At 46.1% G+C, this 25,144-nt stretch overlaps 1 protein-coding gene across 1 annotated transcript in view; it reads right to left on the bottom strand.

The window, feature by feature from the left end:
• PTPRN2 (protein tyrosine phosphatase receptor type N2) overlaps nt 1-25,144 on the bottom strand; it is a 599,582-nt gene that overhangs the window by 103,117 nt on the left and 471,321 nt on the right. Inside the window, exon 13 of the mRNA XM_050890935.1 lies at nt 1,563-1,775. Within this exon, the coding sequence (XP_050746892.1) occupies nt 1,563-1,775 (213 nt within the window). The remainder of the gene's footprint in view (nt 1-1,562; nt 1,776-25,144) is intronic.

Below are 25,144 nucleotides of genomic sequence, written 5' to 3'. Positions count from 1 at the left end.
AATTACAGATACTATTAATTAGAGCTGTCAGTAGGAAGATTGTCCTGTTAATTATCACAAATTCAGTTTCAAGTGTGATTTTGGAACCTGGAGGGCTTTTTTTTAAAATTAAGAATTCTTGTATTCACATTTAACAGAAGAAAAAGACTACCAATTGCTTCTGTGGTTTAAATAAGCTAACAGCAAGTTCCCTACTAAAACCAAACAAAAATATTTACGGCCACAGTCTCTTTGGCCAACTAAACTGATCTGACAAACTGCTGTTTTGTTCACACTTTATCCTGGAGGACACTCCTTTTTTTCCACTGGAAATGCTCTTGCTCTCACTCTCTCTTGCTTTGGAAGTCATTAAATTTAAAGATGTAAAGTAATTTAAAGATTTTTTTTTTTAAGTAAACATTCCATTTAAACTGAAAACTAAAACCATTCCTGAAGATAGTAATTGTTACAGAAACATTCATATTTATCATTCTGTACTAAAATCTCCCTGGACCCAGCCTGTGGAGACGTACTTAATACATTACATCTCTAACATATAAGAGGTGCAGGCAGACCCAAACTTTGCGAGGAAATATGAGTTTATTCCCGTATGACTCCCAGCTGCCAATTTGAATCTATCTCAGCTCCAGAATACAGAAAGGCCATAATGTCTGATTCTAAGCAGAACAAGAAGGTAAAATAAAACTTGACAGAGGAGTGCCATTAGCGAGACCCTATGGGTGCACAGCAGACACGGGTACTACAGCAACAATGTTTACACATTCTTTGAATTCTGGTCACACTCCAAATATTTTGCGATAGCAGACCAGGGCTGGGTGGTGTATGACCATAACACATGCATTACCACACCAATAACACACCAACAAATAAGTGCCATGATCTAAAACAAACTTCAGGAAGATGCAGAGTGTCTCTCCACCCAGTACTTTTGAAACTGAAAGAGAAAGCCTGAGGTTTCTGATGTATTTCAGGAAATCTGAGTGCAGTCCTCCCGTTCTTACAGGGTACACATCTGCTACCATTGTTCTCCCAGAACCAGTCCTGGTTTACCTCCCCATCTATCAGCATTAGATTTCATTTTATCTGAATAATAGCAGAAGGTGGCAACAGATCGGGTCAAAGGCTCTTTTCATATCAGACCCTGAAGAAGTCGATTACTCAAAAAGAGAGACATCTTCAGATAACCGTGCAATCCATTCCTCATAAATGTTAAAGATTTTTCGTTATTAATAGTGGCAGGGGTGACAGATTATGGATATTAATGTTATTTTTCAGAGAATTTCAATGGCAAGGGCTTCTTTTTTCTTTTTTTTTTTTTTTTAATGTTTCTAATTAGGCACGAATTTACAGCAACTACCAGAATAGCCAAGATTAATACCCAGCAGTAAAAAGCTGCCACACTGCATCCGCGGGAATATGAATGGAGCGGGGGGGGGGGGGGTGGGGGGGGAGCAGTGTCGGAAACAAACCCACCCCCTCTGCTCCCAGTACTAGAAGGGTCCCCCCGGGGTCTGCCGGGCACCCCGGGGGGCAGGGCCGGAGGAGGAAAGCTTGGTCCTTACCTGATAAGCAGTGGGAGCGTCGGAGCCGGCGTCGGCCCCCAGGGCCGAGAGCTTCTCCTTCAGGCGGTGGTGGGCGCGGTGGCGGAGGCAGTAGGCGACCCCCGACGCCGCCAGGACCCCGGCGATGCAGGCGAGGGAGAGGAGGGTGAGGAGGAGGAATTTGGTGGACTCTGCCTCTTCCCTGCGCTGCGGGACCGGCGGGACGTTGCTTTTCTGCAGGGGAGGAGAGAGAGGCAGCGCCTGAGTTGCGCGGTCGCGGAGCAGCGCGGAGCTGCGCGGAGGAAAGGGACCCCGTCGGGGGGAAACACCCGGCAGCGCTAACTTTCAGCCAAGGATGGAGGCAAACGGGCGGGCAGGGACAGCACCGCTGACATGCCCCCCTCCATCCCCTCCCCTCCCAGCGGCTTGCATTTAACTACCGAAAGGCGGAGGCGGGCGCGCCCCGCAGCTCCGCGCCCCCCCGCCCCGCACACCGCCCCGCAGGACCGCATCCAGGACCAGGGGCTGCGACGGGGGGCAGCAAGGGAAAATCCGTTTTTTTTCTTGGAGTGAAAAATAAAACACGGAACAACAGAGAAAAAAAAAAAAGTAGGTGGCGGTCCTTCCTTTTGTCTGTTGTAGAAGGAAAAGGGTAAAAAAAGCCCGATAGTTCCAAACTCCTCCAGATTACTATTATTTTTGCAGCAATAGGAGAGAATCCTTCTAGTGCATTTCACTTGTCTCCATGTGCTAAAAAGTTGTACAATAATTTCCCCTCATTAGCTTCATTAGAAGCTATATTAGCAACAATTAAAAACGCAACATGAAAATGAAAAGACCAGGCGCGCAAATTGCAGCAAGACTCATTTGGCCTGCATTCCCCCTTTCACAATTACCAGGGAAATGAATTGAAAAGCACGCCCCTGCCTCAGTCCTGGTTGCTACAAGATGAGAACAATTAGCAAACTCCTTTCCACCACCTAATTTCGCGTGGTAACAAAATGGATTTTTCCCCATGAATGCCTAGCCGGCCTATTCATTATCTCTCCTCTATTAGTAATTTTCTGCTCCGTATTCAGCTAGCCAGCTCTTAATTTCCTCCTGTCTTGCAGTGTACACAGTGGCTCTTATGTCAGGCCCGGTCCATTTTTATCTTGTAATCATAAAGGCCACCAAAGCAATTATCGCTGGTCTTGACTGTAAAAGCTTGTCATTAATTAGCCTCCTTGCCTTCAGTGCTGCGGATTAGCCGGGGCTGAGGCTCAGTTAATGGAAATGCAGGTTCAGTAAGACTCCCGGATTTGCTTGCCTGGGTGCGCCGAGCGGAGGAGGATTCCCGGGTTTGTAAACCCCGGGCGGCGGAGGGGAGGGGGGGGGCGGGCGCAGGGCTCGCCGAGGCCAGGCATGTTCCGCCCGCCCGCCCGCCGCCGCCTCCGCGCCCGCGCAGCCACCGCCGCGCCCGCCGCCTCCCGGCCTCCCCTCCCCTACACCGCAGCCGGCCCCTCCTCCAGATCCCAACAGCCACCAGGAGGACGGGGCTGCCCCTCGCCCCCCGCCCCGGTCCCGGCCCCGGCGGGATGCGGGGCCGCCTTCCCGCGCCGCGGCCCCAGCCAGGCACCTGCCCCGACCGCACCGGGGGGGGGGGGGGGGGGAGCGCGGCCGCGGCCCGCACCGCTGCCCGCCCTCCGCACCGGGCGGGGGAAGGGGGCTTGCAGAGGAGATCCGGGAGGGGCTGCACCGACGGCAGCCGTCGCCTGCTCGCAGCTCCCGCCGCCTCGGCCCTGGGGGCCCGGGGCGGGGGGGGGGGGGGGGGGGGGGGGGGGGGGGGGTAAAGGGCTGCTGCGCTCTGCCATTAGCATCTCCGTGAAAGGCCGCCGTCCCCTCGGGGCCAGAGGTCGCAATCTGCATCTAAATAGGCAGCTCTCGCCAAAGTGCCGGCGCCCCCTCCCCGAGCGCTGCGCCCCGGGACGTTAATCCGTCTCGCCGCGGTGTTTGGCCTCCCATCAGCGAGGCAGGGACAAGCCGCCCCCCCCCCCCCCCCCCCGCCCTCCGGAGCCCGCGGGCCGGCCCCGCTCCCCGGACGGCTCGGGCCGCCTCCCCCGCCTCGGACCCCGGGTGGGCGCAGGGGCAGTGCCGCCGCCGGGAAGGAAGAGGCTGGCGGGCAGTTTCGGGCACTGCTCCTCAATCTCTTGATTCTCGGCTTTCGCAACCACGGTTTTAAACGATTTTCGTTCTCCGGTTGCCGTGTGAAAGAGCCGCCCAAGGACCCGGGGAAAGGGCTATACGAGAGAAACAATGAAAACGATGGGAGCAAAGTGCTGTCAAATGCCCCGAGTAAACACGGGGGAGAGAAAGAGGGTGCTGGCCTTTCTCCCCCTGTAGTTACAGTGATTTTAGATGTTGCTTCCAACTTTGCCAGGCAGTTTTCGCCGCAGAGCCGGGGCTGCCGTCCCCGGAGCTGGCCGCCTTGAACAAAAGAAGTGCTCGCCGAGACACCCCGCACGTCCCCAGCGCACGGCTGTACCCGGGAACGTGAAACACGGGGAAGAGTTAAAAACCTTCCGTGGGGTGTTTAGCATTGTTTACTCCTCGGTAAGCATCTTCCGCGGGGAGCCAGTGTAGCCGTGTCCCTAGTGATGGGCTTCAGGCAGGCAAGGACTTGCAAAAACCCGACACGTCTGCGGGGACCGGCGCCAACGCCTGCCCCGACCCTCCGTGCCCTGGAAGGGGATGGCGGCTCCGCAGCGGGAGGGAAGGGGCGAAGGGGAGAAGGGGCACGGCCGCTGCCCGCCGCTCTCCGCCTGCGCGGCCGCCCGGCGCTGCCCGCCACGTCGGAGCGGCTGATGGGGAAGGGCGAGGGGCTCTGCCGTGCGGCCGCCGGCCCTTCTCCCCGCTCCTTCCTCCCGCCCGCTTCACGGGGAGCACCTCCGGAGCCGCTGCCGTCGGGGCCCGGAGGGTTCCCCTCTCCCCTCCCTGCCTCCGGGGGGGTTGGTGCTTAGGGCCACCTCGGCCAGCCCCCACGCCGCCCCCGGCGAACACCCTGGCATCGGTGACTGCTGCCGGCTGCGCAGCCCCGCGTCAAACGCCGAGCAAAGCCGACGGCGAAGCCCCGCCGCCCGGCTCCGGCTCCGGGTCCCGCACCGGCGGCGCTCCCGGGCCCCGGGCTGGGGACACCCTGCGCCGCAGAGGGCAGCGGGGCCCGGCCCCCCCGGGCGTGTCCCGTCAGGAGACCTTCAGGAAACAGCCCCCACTGCCCCCAGCTCAGCTGGAGAAACCGGTTGCCCTTTCATCCTGCTTGATGTCTGACCAAACATGAGATTATGAAACGGGTAAAAATTAATCCGACCAGTTAGTTACCAGCTCCCTCCCTCTTCCCCCCCCCCCTCCCTCCAGCCAGGAGCACAGATTTCCCCACCTCGCCTAAACCCCTGATTCTTCCCTGCAATAAGGCCCCAGCCTGAAACGGAGCCCAGGGTTAATGAGAGGCGTCCTGTCAGACTTGACTTGAAATTGAAAGAAAAATGTTTAAATATTTATGAATTTGACATTTACAGTCGGATGTCTTTTAAAGCAGAACACCTCTCCCTGTGCTGGTTGGGGCTGTCATGGTGCGTGTGCCTGGGGTGGAAGGGGAACAATAGCTGTTGCGTAACAAGAAAAACAAATCACCTTTTTTTTCCCCCCTCTAAGGCTTAATAAATAGACCACATAAATTACACATAATTAAATATTAAACTCAGCTACATGTAACTATGCATTTTTTAAACTTTATATAACAGAATATATTGACATTCCTCTGAATTATTTTCTCCTTGGAAAATTGTGTAGTAGCACAGAGTCCCAGTGAAGGAAAACCAACTAATTCCTAAATGGATGGCTTAGGAAGTGACTCTAAATACGGAGGCTTTGGAGATGTTCAGCCAGTCTTTACTTGCTTTGAAATGGCCCAGCCTGAGCTTAAATGCTAGAAGGCAAAGATTTACCCTGTCTCAGAACAACATTACACCTACCACTTGCACTCAACAGTGTTTGCTTGAAGTACACCGTTTCTGTGAGGGTTTGTGGTGGTTTGGTTTTTTTTTAAGAGGGAAGAAAAAATGCTTAGGATCTGATCTCATGTAGGCTTTCCTGGTCCCTCGACAGAACGCATTTTATATACACCCAAAACTGAGTCAGTAACTAGAGCAGCCATAACGCTGGAGTCACAAATCACTGTTCTAATCAAAGAGCAGCGTCCCGTTCCGCGGTGTCATCCCATGATGCAGCAGAACAGCCGACATTTCAAACGAATTCCAGGCAAATGTCAGTAAATATTTAATGTACGCTTTCATGTAAATAAGTTCTCACACCTATGTTGGAAGTGTGGGAGAAAGTCTGTGTAAGAGCAGAGAGGAGCTCCCCATGCAGTGATGTGAAAGCTCACCTTCCAGATGCCTCAGCAGAATTACACTTCATTATTTCCTTTAGGACGCAGGGCCTGATTTTGGTCCTTGCTGAAGCAAAACTCTAACTGAAGTTGAGGTTTTGTTTTGCTTCATAAATTTAAAAAGATATTCCTGATTTAAAACCCAGTTTGCCAGTTACTGCACCCAACCTCTCTTCCAGTTTGCAAAGGAAAAATCGCTACAATTCATTTTAAAACAACTTGACATTATAATTTTTTGCAATTTTTGCACGTCTTGATTTTTACACTTATATTACACAGTTTTGTTTCTGAGCAATAATTTAAAAAAGCACATTTCTTAGTAAACATGGGCAAAAAGAGCAACTTCAGAATATGATTTGTTTCAAAATATTAGAACGTTAAAAAACTCAAAAGGTGCTATTTTTAATTTGGAATTCACTATAGAATCTAATAAATGAGAGAAGTGAGGCGGAAATAATCATGTATTAATTCTGTGCATTACAAAATCTTTTCAGAAGCTATTATCAGAGCAAGAGGCATTGTGGTTTGGATTCAGGGTGGGAGAAATCCTTTGTGCAACTGAAAGCTATTGTTCCTCTGTGCAGATGAAATTGTACTTGCAAATTTGCCATTCAAGGAGGGAAAAAAGTGCCTAGGCAGAAGAAAAGAATTCTACAAGAAAATCATTATTCTTAAAAATAAACTTCACTAAAATAAGTTTTAGTTCATTGGGGGGTTTTTTTAAGAGGATCCTTTGCTAATAGTCACAGCCACTGACATTAAAACAAACCATAGAGGATATGTGTATTATTCCCTTAATATAGAAAGCATGAAGAAAGGGATGTGTGTGGGTGTGTATGGAGATATATATAAAATACGTATTCATATATATATATACACACATCTGTGTATGTCTGTTCGCTTAAATAAATCTAAACTTAAATTCACTTCTAGTAATTTCCCTCTGTGAGGTTATCTGAGACATAGGTTGAGATACACTACGCTAGTTAAGTTTTGATAGGTTACTAGAAAACCAGAGAAACACTTCACATCAGGAGGAGCCTGGCTACCCTCATCTGTCCCCAGGAAACCTACAGGTAAGGTTTTTTTCCTTTAGTAAAATAAGAAAGCAAACAGAAGGGAAAGGAGCATCTCCCTTGGTTTTGGTGCCTGCTTCGCCCCTACTTTGCGCTCCCAGTCAGGTTTGACTGGGGCAGCAGGGCCTGGGGACGTTCACCTTCAGTGCACATCATGTTCCTTGCGTTCAGCACTGCACTCCTGAGCTGTATGGTCCGGCCTACTTGTTGGTGTTTTAAGGTACTATCTTTAGAGTTAGTACGAGATTTCTGGGGCCGCCATCCTCTGCCTCCCTCTTCACCCCCTCCCCGCTCCCCCTCCAGAAAGCTTGCCTGATGCCAGGATCACTTTCAGCAGATGTCAGTTCATCACCTGAAATGAGGTCAATTTAACGCTTTTACTCGGGAGGATGAAATCGGATGGGAAGGTACTTTTTGCTTCTTTTAGGGGTCGGAAAGATTAGACAAATCGACAAACACAAAAGGCAGATGGATTTCTGGGAACTGCAGCTTATTCAAATCACTGAGAAAGGTCACTGCAAGAGCCACAGATCTATTCATCTGTAGGGGTACAATGATCTTTCCACAACCTTCAACACCACAAAGCACTCTGGAGCGTCTCTATACCTTTTAGTAGGATTAATACCACGAACAATGACTGAATACAATCAAGAATTCAGTGAGTTCAAAGATCCCTTGATCAATGGTAGATATTTTCTTCTGGCTTCCTAAAGGCAAACAGAAGTGAAGTTTCTGGTTAGAGTTACAAGAAATCATAGCTATTATCCTGAATCCCACTACAAGGTGATGCTGAAATGCCAAAATGTCCAAGAACCCCAAAGAAGTTTGTGGCGTGGAAGGAGTAAGGTTGCGAAAGAGGAAATTTAAAGAGCTTCAACATTTTCCTGAGGATCTGCGTATTTTTTTAAGTCAGCATTTAGTTAAAGAGTACGGCACAAAAGCCTACAGCATCACTGAGACACCGTAGGGATAACACACGACTCCGGAAACCGGACAGCCACATCCATGCCTGTGGAGGAGGTAGGTGAGCCGGAGATGGAGGAGCGCGGCCCGTCCTGCCCGAAGCCGCGCAGCGCGCCTCTGGGGTGGCAGCAAGAAGAGGAGGGCGCGGAGACACCACGGTGAAGAAACTTCGCTTCCCATCTCTAAGGACTCAGGAGCACTGAGGGGAAAGCAGCAGAATGGGAGCACCAGGAAGCAGGTTCCCTCCTCAGCCCAGGCTTTGTAAGCCAGAGTGAAACAGATAAATAGAGAGACTCAGCAGGTCCAAGTCACAAAGTGTCAGAGCCTGAGCCAAGAGGACGGTCAGCGACAGCCGAGCTTAATCAAATATCTTCAGCAAGCAAGAGAAACACAAGCCGGAGTGCCAGCGCTGATCTAATGCTGATGCTGAAGGCACATAATTTAGGGATTAGATAAAGCGCCCTTAAAACCGAGTGCCAACAAGCGAGCCGTCTCTCGGTAACACGCCGGCAGAGCCGGAGGCCCCGTCAGCGGAGTCAGCCGCCCCGTCTCGCAGGGAGCCGGGCCGGGCCCCGCGGCTCCCAGGCCGCCCCCGCCCGGGGACGGGGCTCCGGAGGCCGCCTCCGCGCACCCGCCGCGGGGGGCCCCGTCCTCGGGGCACCGAGCCGTGAGCGGGCCGAGGGGAGCGGGCAGGGCCCGTCCTCGCCCCGCCGGGCCCGCTGCCCCCTTCCGCCCCTCTCCTGTTTCACGGCCCCAAGTCCAGGGGCATCCCCGGGGCACCGCTCGGCCGGGGGGGCCCGGGGCTTTCGGAGCCGCAGCCGCGGGGCCGGGAAGAGGCGAAGCGGCTCTCCCTCCGCCCCTCCCGCCGCCCGCGCTGCTTCGCCGAGACCCGGCCCGGCCTGGACCCGACGGGGCGGGCGGCGGCAGCGGCTGCGCCCCATCCCGCCCGCCCCCACACCCCGCTCCTCCGCCCCACGCCGCGCACACGGCTCCCCCGCCAGCCCTGGCCGGGCCGCCTCGAAACACGGCGCTCCCCCCACCCCCACCCCCCCGTCCTCCGCCGCATTTACCTGCTGCCATGGCGCCGCAGCCGGCGTGCCGGGACGGGCTCCTCCCCGGGAGGACTCGGCGCACCTCGGCGGGCTCTAGCAATACTCCTCCGGTGCCAAAACTTCCCCCCCCCGCCCCTCTTCAGCGGAGACAAAGGCGGCGGCAGGCACAAGCGCTCCTCGCAGCCCGCAGCCGCCTCCCGGCGCGGCGGGGCGGGAGGCGGGGGGGGGGGGAAGCCGGCGTCCCCGGGCGGCCCGGCGGTCCCCGCGGGGCGCGGGCGCGGGCGGAGGATGCCGGCGCGCCCCGGCGCTGCCCTCCTTTTATCGGGCCGCTCGCAGCCCCTGCCGGCTGCCGCACATGGCCCATCCACCGGTTGCTATAGCGATGCCTCCCCTCCACATGTTGCTGGCAGCAATTGGCTAAGGACGCCTGGGCTGTTCGGAAACCCTTCGCCGGAGTGAGGCGATGAATGGACACGGGCTGTGTCACTCATTTGGAAAAGCTGTTTGGGGTTTCTGTTGTGGATGTGTGGGGTTTTTTTGCTTGGGTTTTTTTTTTTGGCTGATTTTTTTTACGCGTCCCCCCCGTCTCTTTTTTTTTTCCTCCCTTTTCTTTTCTTTCCTTTTCCCCCCCCCCCCCCCCCCGGTGCCACTCTTGCAAGATGGAAGCGGAGGGTAGAACAATGACGGAAAGCCAAAAATAAAATCAAACAAGGACAGCAAGGAAAACCTAAAGATCATTTGCATGACAATACAGCAAAGAAGCCCGCAACGTTTCTTCCTGAAAAGACTTTCCTCCGTAAAAAAAAAACCACCACACAGTGCCAAGCAAAGGTGGTCCAAACTTTTCCCCCTCCCCTCCTCGTTCTCCAAATAACACACGAAATTAGGAAGAAGCAGTGTGCTGCGACCAGCCATGGGACAGTGGCGGAGCCCGGTTAAACAAATCACGGCAGGGACTGCTGAGAGCGGATGCAGTGCCAGTGCGAACGAGCGGGGCCATGCTGTGCCCGGCGCTGCACAACCCTAACTCCCAGTTAAAGCCGCTTTTCCGCCCAGGTGCCCCGGGGCAGCACAGACCCTTATAACGAAACGGACCCCACAGTCTTCCCCGTCTCCCCCAAATTACAGCATGCCGCCGACAAACACGCTGCGGAGGCACCTCCGAAGCATCTGCCCGCGGAGTGCCCCGGCTGCGGGAGTGGGACAAGAGCGAGCAGGGAGCGAGGGGGGGGCTGCCGGGTGCAGGTGACAGGTCCTTGGGAGGCCCATTCAGCTCCCCCCCCCCCGATGAAGCGCCCTCCTGCTTCCCTCTCCCCATTGTTTCCCGTTGCCGCTACGGCTGGGGATGGCAGGCAGGGCAGAGCCGGCCCTCCTCCGTCCGGGGGGGAGGCCCCCCCTTTCCCTTTCCCTTTCCCTTTCCCTTTCCCTTTCCCTTTCCCTTTCCCTTTCCCTTTCCCTTTCCCTTTCCCTTTCCCTTTCCCCTCCGCAGCCCCCAGCCGGCCCGCCCCCCCGCCGCCGCCGCCGCTGTGCCCCAGCCTCCCCCGGCTCGGGCGGCGGCAGCCCCTGCGCGCCCCCCCCCCCCCGGGCACGACCCTCCTGAGCCGAGAAAGCCGCAAATCAGGGAGGGGGAGCTGCTCCCCCCCGCGAAGGGACACCCCCCCCAACCCCCCTCCCCCCCCCCGCCCCGCCCGTTCCCCAGCCGCGGGGTGGCCCCGGCGGCGGCGGGACGGTGCGGAGACGGCGGCGTGCGGGGGTGGGATGGGATGGGATGGACGGGGCAGGCCGGGCCGCCCCCCTCCCACACCCCCGCCGCACCGGCAGCGGTCGGGGGCACGGCCCGCTGCAGCCCGCCCGGCCCCGGCGGGCTTTGCCTTCCCGGCGGGAGCGGGCGGCTCGGGCTCCCCGCGGCTGTCCCGGTGACACTGCAGCAACCCCCTGCAGCTTTTCCTTTTTTTCCCCTCTTCCCCCCCGTCTCCCCCCCGGCAGTATTCATCCTCCCAGCGCCCCTCTGCAGCCGGCGCCTTGGTAAGCACACGGGCCGGGCCGGGAAGCCAAGGAAGGGCAAGTGTCCCCAAAGCAGCCCCCGCACCCTGCCCCAGAGCGACACTTCACTTCAACCTATAGGACAGCACCAAAAGTGACATCACCATCCACTGTACATATATGTTCTGCCATATTCAGAAAGCGCCGAGCTGTTGTGCCATAGGCTCACACCCCCCCCCCCCCCCCCCGATAACCACACACCCACACCGACCCTTCCCATTTCAGATTGAGGAAGGTGCTGTTTACATCAACACCATTTTTTGACAATAAGGTTTCCAGGGAGAAGAGGTACTCCTCACGCTCCTACCTGGCTTCTGCTCGTGGAAAATCCTTCACGTTCCCACAGATTAACACAAACTTGGCTTCTCCAAACATTTAATCAGCTACATTTTTAGTGCACGGTATCAACTTATTACTTTGTCAGTCTGTCAGCCCGATAGCACTCTTCTTCGTCTTATCCTGCCCCGGTAAGAGCCATAGCATACATAATTTGCTCACTAACCTGTATTACTTAAGTTGAAAGATAAATGAACCCGCCAAGAGATTTCATTAAAAGGACACGTGTGTTTGCATATTGATCCTTCTAATGAACTGTCTCAAACTGATAAATACTTCCATTAGCTTTGTAGTTTGTATTTCTTATTTACAAATATATTAATTATCATTTCCAGGGCAAACATTGCATCTTTTCAGAACTGTCAGGTGCTGAACAGGTTGAACAAGAAGTTGACTGGCCAAGCGTCAAGAGACAGCAAAATACTATTTAAAATACTTATTTTTTTAACGGTGAAATTTTGAGAAATTTGTAGTGAAATTTAAAATACTTTTCATTTTTATGTAATTTTCATTACTTTTATCATGTGCTAAATACAACCTTTGAAGGGATGGCAAATATTTGTGAGTCTTATGTCACAGGGAAGAAATTATTTAAGCATAGATTATTTAATGTGCTAGTCATTAAAAATGTAGGATGTGTTGCCAGATAGACGAAATAATTTTCAATAGTTTACTAATTTAAAATTAAAAACTGTTTTTAAAGTTTTCATAGTACTGTTACAGCCCTTATTTGTGAATTGACTTACTAGTACTTGATAAAACTTCATTTTCAATTGAATAACTTACATTTAGGTGATCTAAATACATTTTCTCATATGATTTAATGCATTTGTAAATAGGAAAACAAAAAAACTGACATCAGCAGCATTTCATTATAGAATTTCTAGGAAGTTTCATGTCTTTTTCTTTGAAAACATTTGGAATCGAAAGTAAAAATTACTTTGACAGAGTTTCCCTGGTTTTAGTGCATCTAAAATACCAGTAATTTGAAGATTGGAATTAACATTCATCCAAATTCAAGAGCTGTATTTGAACTATGCCTAAACTGAAAATACTCTGACTGTTGCAGTTTCAGTGAGAATGATGCTGAAACATATTTCCAGTTTGCACAGAACAAAGCTCTTGTCTGAGAACCAGCAATGTTTGTCAGGACTCCCTAAAAATCTGTTCTTCATAACTGGGTGCTGAAAACCACCCTGACCTTTTTGCCTTGATTTCTGACTACAGATCTGTCTGCGATTTTAAGTTTAGTCACTTCTTTCTGCAAATGCATGCACAATGGATAGCATGAAATAGATATTGTCATTCTTTTAAAGGATGTATGATAAAGCTAAACCACCATTTTATCTCATTTGTTGTTTTGTTTAAAAGTTTTATCTAACATCCTTTGGAGCCTTGCTCCTAAAATACAAATCCAAGTATGTTGCAGAGGATTTTCCACAGATTTTCTCTCCATGAGGATCTTAAAATCAAAGTTGAATTTCCTTCACTCCTATGAACAAAAAGTCTTTTCCAAATATTAAGTTCCTATACACATTTTTTCAAATTACCTTAACTCTAGGAAGACATGTATTAAGAAAGAGACAGAGCCCGCGTGTCTTGAAACCACCACACCTTTCTCATAAATAAAACCAACACCTAGGACCATAATTTGAAAATGGACTTAGCAGTATTTTAACCACTAGACTTCACTGAGTTTTATGTCTCATCTTCTCATGCTCATCTGTGAAGATCAACACCAGACACTTTCTACTTCCAAGTAAATTCTAGAGCTCTTAGCTTTATTAAGAAAATGATTTCATTCTGGCTAAGATTTGAATCTAATTAATCTGTCTTGCATTTTTAAAATGATAACTAAATTCAAGCTGCATACTATTCTTTAGAGACAGCTTAAAATATTAATTAAGTAAAGAGTGCATTTTCCATTTATTTTAATTACATTAATACAGTTTCAATAAATAAAATAGTTCTATGCTTCATCAAATCAAACAAACTTGAATGCAAATTTTTCTATTGATTCATTCTCTGTTCACGTTGGCCCTTTTGACTGTTTGTTTTTAAATAGGAAAGAGATGCAGAAATGTTTGGGGGTTCCCATTAGTGAAATGATGTCCGACTGTCTGAAAAGGTCAGCTCAGCCTTCTAGGAGGCTGATATAGCCCTGTAAAAGTGGCATTCTGATAACGTATTGCTTATAAATGTGATCAGTGATATAAACCTGGATGCCTTTATAGACATTTTTAAACAAATGAAGGTTTTCTTTTATTACATTTTTCCAGGTAAATTCAAAAAACCTATTAGATTTCTCTAATCCACTTGCCTGTGATGCTTACTGATCCACAGACAAAATAATACAAGACAACTGGATGAATTGTGTTTTTAACATTCAATTTAATTAAAGCTGACATGTTCTAGATTTGCAGGTGAACCTCTTTCTTGAGATAAACCACAGGACAAGACAGAGGCAGTCTTGTTAGTAGTTATGTGTAAAAACAGTGTCATTCTACCTAATTCAGTAATAATTCTATCCTTCAAATATTTGAGCAGCAGCAGCAGCTGAAGGAAAACTAAATATTGAAGAAAAAGTTTCAAAATACCTCGGGATTCATAGCAGGTGTTTTGAAACATGTCCTTTATACATTTCAGAACAGTTTGAGTCTCTTTGTAATTGAGGGCCCAATCCTGCCCACCTCAATCTGAGAAATTCATTATAAATCAACAGAACTAATCAGAATAGCAACCAGAACACAATAGTAAATGTTTTCGGGATCAGGCTTCATGTAAATCAATATTTCACAAAAAATACTTGCAATATTGAAACCTTAATTGCATTGTGATTAGGTTTATAGTCACAGAATATAGATAAAAATATTAATTTAAGTTTTAACATGAGACTAAATACTGTTATTACGAAAGCTTGATTAAGAAGCTTCTATAAAAATGCCAACTCAAAACCTGTTTAATGGTAAAACATTATGAGAAATGCATGATTTTACACTGCGATCTTGTTAGAACGTGGCTATCATTGAAATGCTGAACTTATTTTACGCATCAGTACTGTACGTGCCAAGAATTCAGTGAACTGTTAGGTATCAGTTTTCTCTACTGTGACATCAGCAGATTAGCTTTGTTAAAGTGCTATTTTAATGTTGTCGTGAAAAGGGTATTTATTTCTTCTTTCCTGAGATGAAAACAAACTAGTACAGTTTACATGTGAAAAAGTATTTTCAGAATAGTAGCCAGTGCTGCAAATCCGTATGAGATCTTAAATCAAGACGTGTTTTTTCTGCCTTTGACACAAATACTGCTCTTTCTATCTTATCTTCTAATACTGGTAGCCTCAGGACAAACATAGATTACGTTAGGAAATTGTCCTTCATTACATATTGATCGAAATTCACTTCCAACCTACCTGAATCTGATGTTAGAACATTTTTATTAGTTTTAAATTGTTTGCATTATAAATTTAAAATAACAAAATGCTTTTATAAATAAAGTTCAAAAGCAGATGGTTTACAAAGTTCTTATGTGCTTTGTATAGTCCCATTGAGTTTCTTTTTGCACTGACTTCCCATTTCTGACTGCAGAGAAAGACCATCTTTGTGGAAAACACAGCAATGCCTCTTATGAAAACATATTAAGACAGCATGTAAATTGGTATACAAAGTTTTAACAAATGTCAGAATTACAGAGCACTGTCTGACCAACTAAACTTCATGCACTGGTAGTACTCCACTTTATTTAAGATTTCTAGTTGGTGCTACCATTGCTTTAGGGTCCCTGATAAAGCTCTTGCTTTTAAGTTGTGACACACAGAAACAGTGGAAATCTGAACAGCATTAGCAATATCACCAGTAATATTGGTCCTGGAACTGGGCTTTAATGGATAATTTCGCAAAGATGGCAGACAGCCAGTAAAATCCTTCTCGTACTTTCACTGTATCTCATAAAGACACCACCCCCACTCCCACCCCAATTCCTTATTTTAGAAAACAATTTGCCAGGGTTTTCCTCTTCTTTTTCTCCTCCTACTGAAGAAATGACAAAACGCCCCTTGATTGGAAGCAGGCCCTTGGTCAGTAAAGTAAGTAGGCACTATGTGCGTGGCATTTTTAATATAACCAGATTCCTGGAAGGATGAACACTTACCAAAAAGAGGAAGAAGACCCTGACACATGTAGCAAGGAGGATAGAGACTAGATAACTTTCAGAAAGTCCCTTTGCTTCTCTGAGTCACTCAAGCATTGAAGAACATTGAAAAATTTTGCCTTTTCTGGCTATGGAAACAGGAAGGTGACTACCTCGGTTTACGCAACCACAAGCTATAAAACCTAGATAAATAATTATGTGTGACAGCACGCTAAAATGAATGGATCACACAGTCATTTTAAAAATACGTGCTTTAAATTTATGCCTTCAGATTACATATGAAATCAGAAAGATTGGTGGAAAAGTACTTATCCTATGTTTTGCATTTTGCATGTAATGAAGCATGCGTATAGACACTCATTAGATTTTTAAAATTAATTTCAAAACAAAGTTCTATAGATTTAAAATTCCATTTAAACTAGTAAGACTTCAGAGTCACTGCTTTACTGACACACGTATGTCAATTTACACTAAATGTAGGTATGGTCCGTAAGCTTTCACCTGTACTCAGACACTTGGTGTTTGAAGCAATTATGACTGAAGTCTCATTTTTTTTAATGGAAGAAGAAGAGCAACAGTGCTGATTTATACGAACCGAAGCTTTCACCCTTAAACAGTGGTCTTACAAGTGGCACCGAGAGCTACATCCACATGCCTATCCCTGGATTCCTATAACTTTGTCAGAGTTTTGGAAAGGCAAAGAATGAAGGGGTCACACCAGAGCTTGATAAGACACGCACTGACAAGCCTCTCATGCACAGCTAATTGAAGAGGGAAAGTCAGAGCTTCTGAAAAGATCTTCTGTTTATCACTTTTTTTGTGATTTGCTCAGGCTTTTGAAAGAAAAGACCTTCTTGACTCTTCCCTCCTTTTAGTCACTCATTCTATGTATGATAACTTTGTTCAAACCGTTTTCCAATAAATCTCAAAGATTTCTCTTAAATCAATATAAATTTTTAAATTGTCAATAATACTAATGATACAAACCTTTCAAATGCAGAGCTCGGGAAAATTTAGGGGTTCTTGCACCATCTCAAACTACATATAAAATTTAGTTTTCTACAATGAATTACATGCTCTCCAACATAGCTGCTCCTAAGTTTTATGCATTACATTTCCTTGTCAATTCAAGGAAATTAATGAGAAACAGTACTTATGGAAAAACTTCCTCTGGAAGTCCTTCCAGCCTCCCTCTGATCCTGTCCTCAGAGCTCCTGAAGGCACGGTGGAGATCTCAGGATGGACTTTAAGCATACCCAGGGAAGAGCTGCAGGTTTGGCGCTTGGATCGATCGCTTTGTGTATGAAAGTGTGATTCTCCCCCGAGCACCTCAGAGGCCAGGAAATGAGGGCCACGATCAAAGCTTACGCCTTTTCCTACTATCTAGCCCTGCTTGTAGGACAAAAGCACACTGGGGCCTGACTTCACAGGAAAAAGGAAACTATACCTTAAAGTATTGCATTATTTAAAACGTAAACGTACTGAAAGTTTTTAGAGTTATAACTATGATTAATAGAAACATTCTGCTGTTCAGCTCTTTGAGCAAATGGAGAAGATGCTGTTGAGAAAAGGACGTGCGAAGGCATTCTTTAAGGTCTTCATTTTCCTACATCGTTATCTCTAACTCACTATTTTTAATAGTTTTGTTCCTTTAGCTAAGTTAAGCCTTGGGGTTGATTATCCTGTCTTCTGTTTCACTAGGGCAAACATTTGACCTGGCACTTTTGGGGACTACTTTGCTGCAACCCCACTATCTATGTTTCCTGATACATGCTTGTGCCTTTCACCCTGCTTTCTTGCTTCCAAAAACCCAAGTCAAGCCCGTCAACCACAGAAAGTCCTTTAGGCCCCTAGTTAAGGGCTTAAGTGAGGTGCAACCAGTCCCTTGGTCTCCTGCTGGTTTGAAAGGGCTCGTAACAAATATAATTTCTTTTCTTTCAGGTTCAGTATATTCATTACTCTACTGTTGATCACAATTAAAAATCAACTGAAACAAATATTATCTCTTTAGAAAAGTTACCATAGAAACAACACCAGAGAATTCCCTTTAAAAATGTAAAGATTTCCCTCACATTTAAATACGGACTCCCAGGCATTACTCATGCACCATTAAAAACTGCAACGTATCTAGTGAGTCATTAGTTTAAAAATATATCCATAAACATACACTCTTTCAAAAATAGAGATGTTTTTGTCTTAGTAAATATGTATCACGACATGACCCAACTTTTGATTTTATCTTGTTCTGTTTTACATCCCCAGAGAAAACTTGAACACTGTCGTCTCTTGTTCAAACACCTGACTGAGGAAGGAGAGAACAAAAATCAAGAGTGACAAAACACACAGAATGTGAGAAATACCAGCAAAAGCTAGTCAGAGAGGAAGAATAACTTTGAATACATATTTACATGGTAGTAGACAAGATGAATGGAAAGCAAAATGTCTGAAATGAGACACAGTGCAGACATTCTCCATACACATAATTTTAATGTTGTGTCTTAAAGTAAGAAAATTTTAAATCGAGAAATTTTCTGATTTAAACTAATCGAGGCTATGGTACTGTGCTATATCAGTTAATTTCCATTTCTTTGTGCCAGTCAGTAGTATAACTTTAATCTCACATACTTTTCTACTCCATCCTTCTTCTGTGGGATAGCTGGTAAACCCTGACAGATTTTGGCAGAGTAGAAGAAGGTCCATCTGCATAAGACACTTTGATCATATGGAAGCAGAAGAAAATATGCTGGAGTCAAAGTGGAAGGTGCTCCGCAAGCAATAATAATGCAAATTTGAAGAAAATTTGGAACTCGTCACAAAGAAAGCTGATAAATAGTTTATTCATAAACTCTTGCATATTTAGAGGAGATAATAATATAAAGGCATTGTGCCTTCCCTTTGCATTACTGGCTCTGCTGTAGATAAATAGCATGGCTGAATGGAACCAGATTAATGATAATAAAGACAGTTTTCTCATTTTCTTTGTAGTAGAGCCAACCTGAAAATGAGGAAAAACAACAAAATTGAACTAATTTTTGTTCTGCAGGCTCTTATAGAAATGTTTTATTTCTTTCATTTTCTTAATGCAAGGAGTCTTAGAAATTCACTTCTGAATTTTTAGTAGTAGAAGTCCTCCCATTCCTGCTTAGTCCTATTTCCTCCTTTTTTATCCTTCTTCCTCCATTTTTCCCTCTTGTTTGTCACTTACTCAGAGAGAGAAATAAACCTTGAAGGACAGATATGAGAAAAACAATAAATCCAGTTTAAAAAAAAAGCCAAACAAAATTATTTTTCTTTCTTCCAATACTCAGTTTCTGCTGAGTATTTAGATTTGTCAAAAATGCTGCAAACATTTCCCATATTAAAGAGAAATTTCAAATGCAATATTTTATCAAATTTTTTAGCTACTTATTAATTTATGTAATCATCATATTCTGATAGTTAAAATATACTTTTAGTTTTTTGCCGTCAGAATTGTGTTTTCTGTTCCCACTTCAACTGAATGACATGGAAAAAGAAGAATAAACCCAAGGAATGAAACTGAGATTATGTGAAGGTGAGGAGAGGTGCGGTATCAGGACAGATGTATGTAGAAGACACCAACAGAAAAACGTATTCTGGAAGTGACACCACATTTTATATTGACTTATCGATTTTGATTATAAATTTCCTGCCAATCAGAAAGATAAACACTTGTAGTATTTTTCCTCCTAAAACCAGGAAGGGCAGTGCATAGTACAGCTGTAACTGAGGTATCTTTGATACCTTGCTTCTGATTTACTTTCTTACTATTTCTAAAAAGAAAGAGCAGGTTTTGGAAATATTTAGATATCATTTTTCACCAGCACTGACCTCATGAAAAGTCATATTCCCACATTTACCCCAAATTGTGCCCCAGCCACACCGATAAAAGGTTTTGCTCAATAGGCACCTAGCAAGAGACAGAAGCATACCATTGCCAGCAAGGAGTGCAGGGAAAGGTTTAGATATGAAACACGGGCATATCATGGCAAGTTTTCAGCTGGAAGTTGATTTTAAACCTTTCGTAATTATATTTGTATTCAGTGCCACAGAAGGAGTCTCACATAGAAATAGATCTGTTTGTTTCAAAACCAAGTTGTTCAACATTGTCTGGATCAGCAAAACACATTTATTGGTTTATGGACTGAGTGCCATAACATTACAGGGTGCCCATGAGAGCTGGACTTTGCATTTGGGTATCAAAGGTAGGTGATTAATGTGCTGAAGCTGCCCCGGCAGAGAGCTCCCCACTGACCACACATCTGAGCATGGGCTATTTTTATGTGAAGTGTGAGATTTGCTAAAGGGAGGTGCTAGTTTCTTCAGTAGACCTCCTCACCTTGTTTCTTCAGCAGGATGTATTTACTTTCTCTATTGCGAGAATTTCTCCATGTTCACCTCATCATTCATCTGCCTTTAGACAGGAACAAATATGAAATGGGACCAACACAAAGGCCTGAGGTTCAGCCCTGAAACTGCTTCTGCACTGTCCTGTAGCTTTGCCACGTATGAGTAACACAGCTTGCCCTAAAATCGTGACAAAAATCTCTATGCCACCTCTCTGGTCTTCTCCCCGAAAGACAAGTCGCTGGAGCTGTAACAGTTTATACTGGGGAAGGTCTGTCCTCATCTATTTTTATTCACACGTATGAATCACACTTCCATGCACCACAGCTAGAAATAAAACAGTAGTCCACCTCAAAGCTTTAAATTACTTAGGGCTTAATTAAGAGTATGATAGAACAGAGACGAAATTTAAGATGCAGTCAGTGGGTACATTAATGTAGACACAAGCTCATGTGTCTGCTGTATACCTCAATCTGGTAGTTTCATGCAGAACAAATTTCCCACTCATTTTTCCCCCTAGACATAACATAGAGTAGTGTAATAACTATGATTACCATTATATGAAAATTAAACAATTTTGAAATTGCAGGGTTTGGAAACATGACTATCATACGTATGACAAAGAAAAATGATATCTTTCTGCATCAGTTTATCTCATACATGGATGAGGGTTGGATCTTGGCCCACTCCAGTTGCTTCGTGACACTCTGCAGTTTTCAAGCAACTGCAGGGCTGGGGTAGGCAGGTCCCCGAGCACCCTCCTGCATCAAAGGGGCAGAAGAGTGGCTGTGTATTGATTCCTCCCAGCCTCTATAGAAAGGCCACTCCTTCAGGGTAGGAATACAACACGGGTGCGTTAAAACAAGAACATCAAGCTTCTGTTTAGAGAGCCTCCTTTCACTTTTAACCAGGGTGATGCTGGGTGAGTGGTCCCTCAAAGGGGGAAATATCTCAGAAAGATGACCAAAGCTCTCCTGTCTTATCCATGTAGGACAGCCTATGAATCCTGCACACTCTTCACAAGTTTGAGCATTCATCCGCACGGAAATGAGAGATGGAATAAGGTTGCAAGTTACTTCTCATCCCAGCCATCTGATCTGGCACTTTTTTCAACAGGACTCTTGGTTGAAATTGGGCTATTTTACAAGAAATTTCCCTGTTGCACTTGGTTGTCTGCAATAAATGCACAGCTGGGCTAAAATGCAGCAGATTATCCAGTTGCCTTGATAGCACTTTGGTTCTGCCAAAGTGTTTACTCTGTATCCCAGGCTCCTTCAGCTGATGGAGCAGTAGAGGGGAGATGCTTAGGAACAAGCTGTGTCTCTTTGCCCTAATATCAGACCAGCTTCTAATTTCTCTTTGCAGTCTCCATTCTGTCTCACCACTTATATCATCTTTGAAACAACCTCTCCATACCACTTCGGATTTTAAAAGGCAATTCATCTGCCTGAAGGATAATGAGCAGAAAACCAACCAACCAACCAGATCATCAAGATCATTATTTATTTTTAAGTTGCTTCCTTTCTGTGGGTTTCCCAGAGAGTCCTGACTTTTGCTCTCTGTTGCTGTGTAGAACAGAGTTTAAGAGGAAGACCATGGATCTGAGACTAAGAAGGCTCTGTTGCTTTACACCCTGTTACAACGCTAAATAAAGAGATCCAAAAGTTTGGCTTTAGTCCTGCTTGTGTAAGTGTCAGTGAAGGCATGTGGTAAGGAGGGGAAGAGAATTTCTCAAGAGTGTATTAAGAAAATACAGTGTTAATCGCAATTTTGTTAACACATTTACCAAAATGGATGTTAAACAAAACAAACTCTACATTTGGCCAGAGAGCTGGACCTCATTGTAATCAAGAGCTAGAGAACAAGAATGCTATAAATTGCTTTCCAGTGACTGAGAAAGGGAATAAATCCAAAGTCCTTTTTATGGGAGAAGAAATCAGGCGACTGTACTATTTCACAGTTACAGTGTATGGTTTAGGGCTACAATTACAAATCATAATTTTCAAGGGTGAACTCCCTGAATGGAGAAAACAGGCTGAGCGACCGTGTCCCTCAGCTGCACGCTAAGGAAACGTGCCTGGACTGACAGCGTCGGTACATCAGCTGCCGTCGCTCCCCTGCACCAGCAGGTCACTGCTAATTGCAGGTCTGAAGAGCGATGCTGCGCCTCCCCTCCTGCATGCTCAGAGCTGGGGGGCACTCCTTCCTTCCCGCTCCCTTGTGGTGTCTGGCCGGGGAGAGCTCCTTAGATATTTGAGCTGTGCCTTTTTGCAGAAGGGAGAGAACGTTGCTGGAAGCAGATGTGATGCTGCTCGGGGGGAGGGAGATCACCACTTCCAGGAACTCACACGCTTGAGGTTAACATGGTGCTGAACAAGGGAGGCAGCAGGGCTGAAGGCAGGGTCTGCAGCCTCCAGCCTGCTCCTTCTCCCTGCACACTGAGACACTTGGAACGGAGAACCAAAGGATCACCTTGGTGCCATCCTTCATGCCTCTGAAAGAAGCTCGCAGCCCATGCTCAGACCTAGGATTGACTTTTTGTTGTGTGCTGAGGCTCATGCATTGGAAAACTCTGTAAGGGTGGAGTGGGGAGAGCTTGGGCCTGGCTGGTAGCCAGCCTGTGCCTTAGCACATCTCCAACCTCTCACACAAAGAAGTGGCCATGCCTGAGCACCGGAGCCTGCCACCACCTCCTTGCAGAAGCATTGCATGACCATCACAGGGCAAGCAGGCCAGCCAGGCTTACTTGCAGAGACCTGATGTGGGTTAGACAGATAATTGCAGCTGGTGGAGTTATAAAAGTTGATATTTTCTTATAAATGCACAGATTCAGCATGGGTGCTGTGCTCTCAGCTGCTGCAGACAAGCTTTCCCAAAGCACAGTGTGTCCTGGGGCAAAGCCCAAGTCCCCGGGCGCTGGCTGGAGCCTGGCACCTGGCTGCCCTCACCAGGACAGATCTGCATGTGACCCCTGAAGAAACCAAACCCAAGTGCTACAAGAGCTTCATAATCACATAGAGGTGCGTGTGACAACAGGCAATAACTGAAGGAGAGAGAAGTGAGGGCAGTTGGATTGCAATTTTGGATGTAGGCACTTCTCACTGCAGGCTCCTAAATCCTGCACTGAATTTAGCCCCAGATTTCAGGGGCAGCAGCTGCATTATGCATTTTTCCTCACAGTGTCAGCTCTCAATCTTCTAAGAGCAGGGGCATTCATCATCTGCAGAACTGCTGGATTATTTATCATTGATGAAAATCAAGCACTCTTACTTATACATTAATTTAAAATATTAATATAAATCTATTTGTCAGCAAAACTCTAAATGGTTATGAAATATGTGCGGTGCAGCAGATTTTACTTACAGGAACACCAAACCATACCTTAACATCTCTTTTGTTGGAATTCAGCTATAAACTCTGTGATTAAGATGTGCTTTGACTTTAGCACGTCTCCAGCGGCTTGCTGTTTTTCTTTATTAAAAAGGATCCCAGCAGAGTATTTTTTCTTGTTATAGATCACTTTTTGCCCCTCACAGTAGAAAATGTGTGCTTAAACTAATTTCTATATACCAGATTATTATTATTATTTTTTGTGATGATCAGATCTGAACAACTTGTCCTGGCAGAATGATTTATGCATCTCATTTCAATAAGAATAGGCCTCAATTTCATTTTAAAGGAAAGGCAGGATTTTTTTTTAAACAACTGAAGTAAAAGAGGATTACAGAGACCTCTGGAAAAATAAAAGATGCAAACATTTTATTTATTTCCTTACATTTGCCTAATAAGATCATCAGCACAACAACAACAACAACAGCAGGTTTATTTTAAAGCATGGAGGATTTTTAACACAGTTGGTATCATAGGCTTTTAATGGTAGGTATAGGCTAGAGCTGCTAGCTGGGAGGATTCGGGCAGATGGGAGGGGAACTGTGGATTTTGTGGGCTGATTGGGCCCCTAGGAGGGGAGATCAAGATGCCTGTCTGGGGGCAGGTCAAGACAACTTCATGGAAAGCCCTGGTCGTGCTCTCGTGGCCTGGCCACCCAAGGAAAATCACATCGGCATAAAACCATCTCTCAAGCTGGACCAATAAATCCACAGTTGGGGTTGCTATCAGTGCACCTACTCCAGGTGAGGGGGACAACCAAAAACTTCCTTAACTACAGGGCTTATCAGCTCTCTTTGACTCCTCCAAGATGCTCACCCCCAAATTAAACAATTTATTTTCAGTACTTAATACTCTCGTTTTCAAACTGAAATATTTTTTTGGCATACAATGGGGCAGACAGAGATCAAACTAAAATATTTTGTTGGCATACGATGGGGCAGACAGAGATTAGAGGATGAGTGGGAAGAGGACAGAGTGATCTCCATCTTCAGACTCATGCCAGATCTCATCAGAGCAGCACACAAAGCCCTCCAGAGCTAACAATGACACCAAAGCTTTTTGCTCTACAGATTTCCATACATTTTTGGACCTTGGGAAGGTGAAGTGATAAGTGGGCATAGAGTTTCTAGTTTTCTTCCCATGTCTGTCCATGACACTTGGTATAGTCTTTTTGCAAGTCATTACATTTATCAGTTCCTGAGTTTTCTTATTCATAAAACAGACATAGCAGAACTTCAGTCCCTCACAAGGCTGTTGTAGATTTCAGTTCATTAAAATTTATAAGATGCATTCAAGTTTTTAGCCAAAAGTTGCTGTATAAATTGCAAAGCTTGTAACATCTGTTTCCCTACACAGCTGAATACAAACCAGAAGAAAAAAAAATCATGTATACAGGTTTCCTTGTGCTACCATAGCCTATCTTTTTCTTTATTGCCCAAGTTGAAAAGTTATAGGTAAGTATTCACAAATAGCACACCCTTTTTGAATAAGGTGTGACTCCCCTTTGGGACCACCAAAAGAGACTTGCCTCCAGATTGTGTGGATTTCTAGCTAACAGAAGTAGCACGAACTCGCTGACTATGGGGTTAGATCTCCAAGCTCACTGCAAGACTTTGATACAATACTGCTAACAAGAAGTTGAAAATCAGACCAGGCACTGAAAAAAAAATTAAATTAAACAAGACGTCCAAGCATTTTTACCCTAGCTTAAAAATAAGCAAGAGGGGCATAATGCATTTAAGTTAAATATCACAGCTGATAGACAGATGTTCAGACAGATTCCTGTAACAAGTGCCATAAAGC

Source organism: Gymnogyps californianus, chromosome 2 (genome assembly GCF_018139145.2).
Source record: "Gymnogyps californianus isolate 813 chromosome 2, ASM1813914v2, whole genome shotgun sequence".
Taxonomy (NCBI): domain Eukaryota; kingdom Metazoa; phylum Chordata; class Aves; order Accipitriformes; family Cathartidae; genus Gymnogyps; species Gymnogyps californianus.
This window is presented reverse-complemented; position numbering and strand designations above follow the sequence as displayed.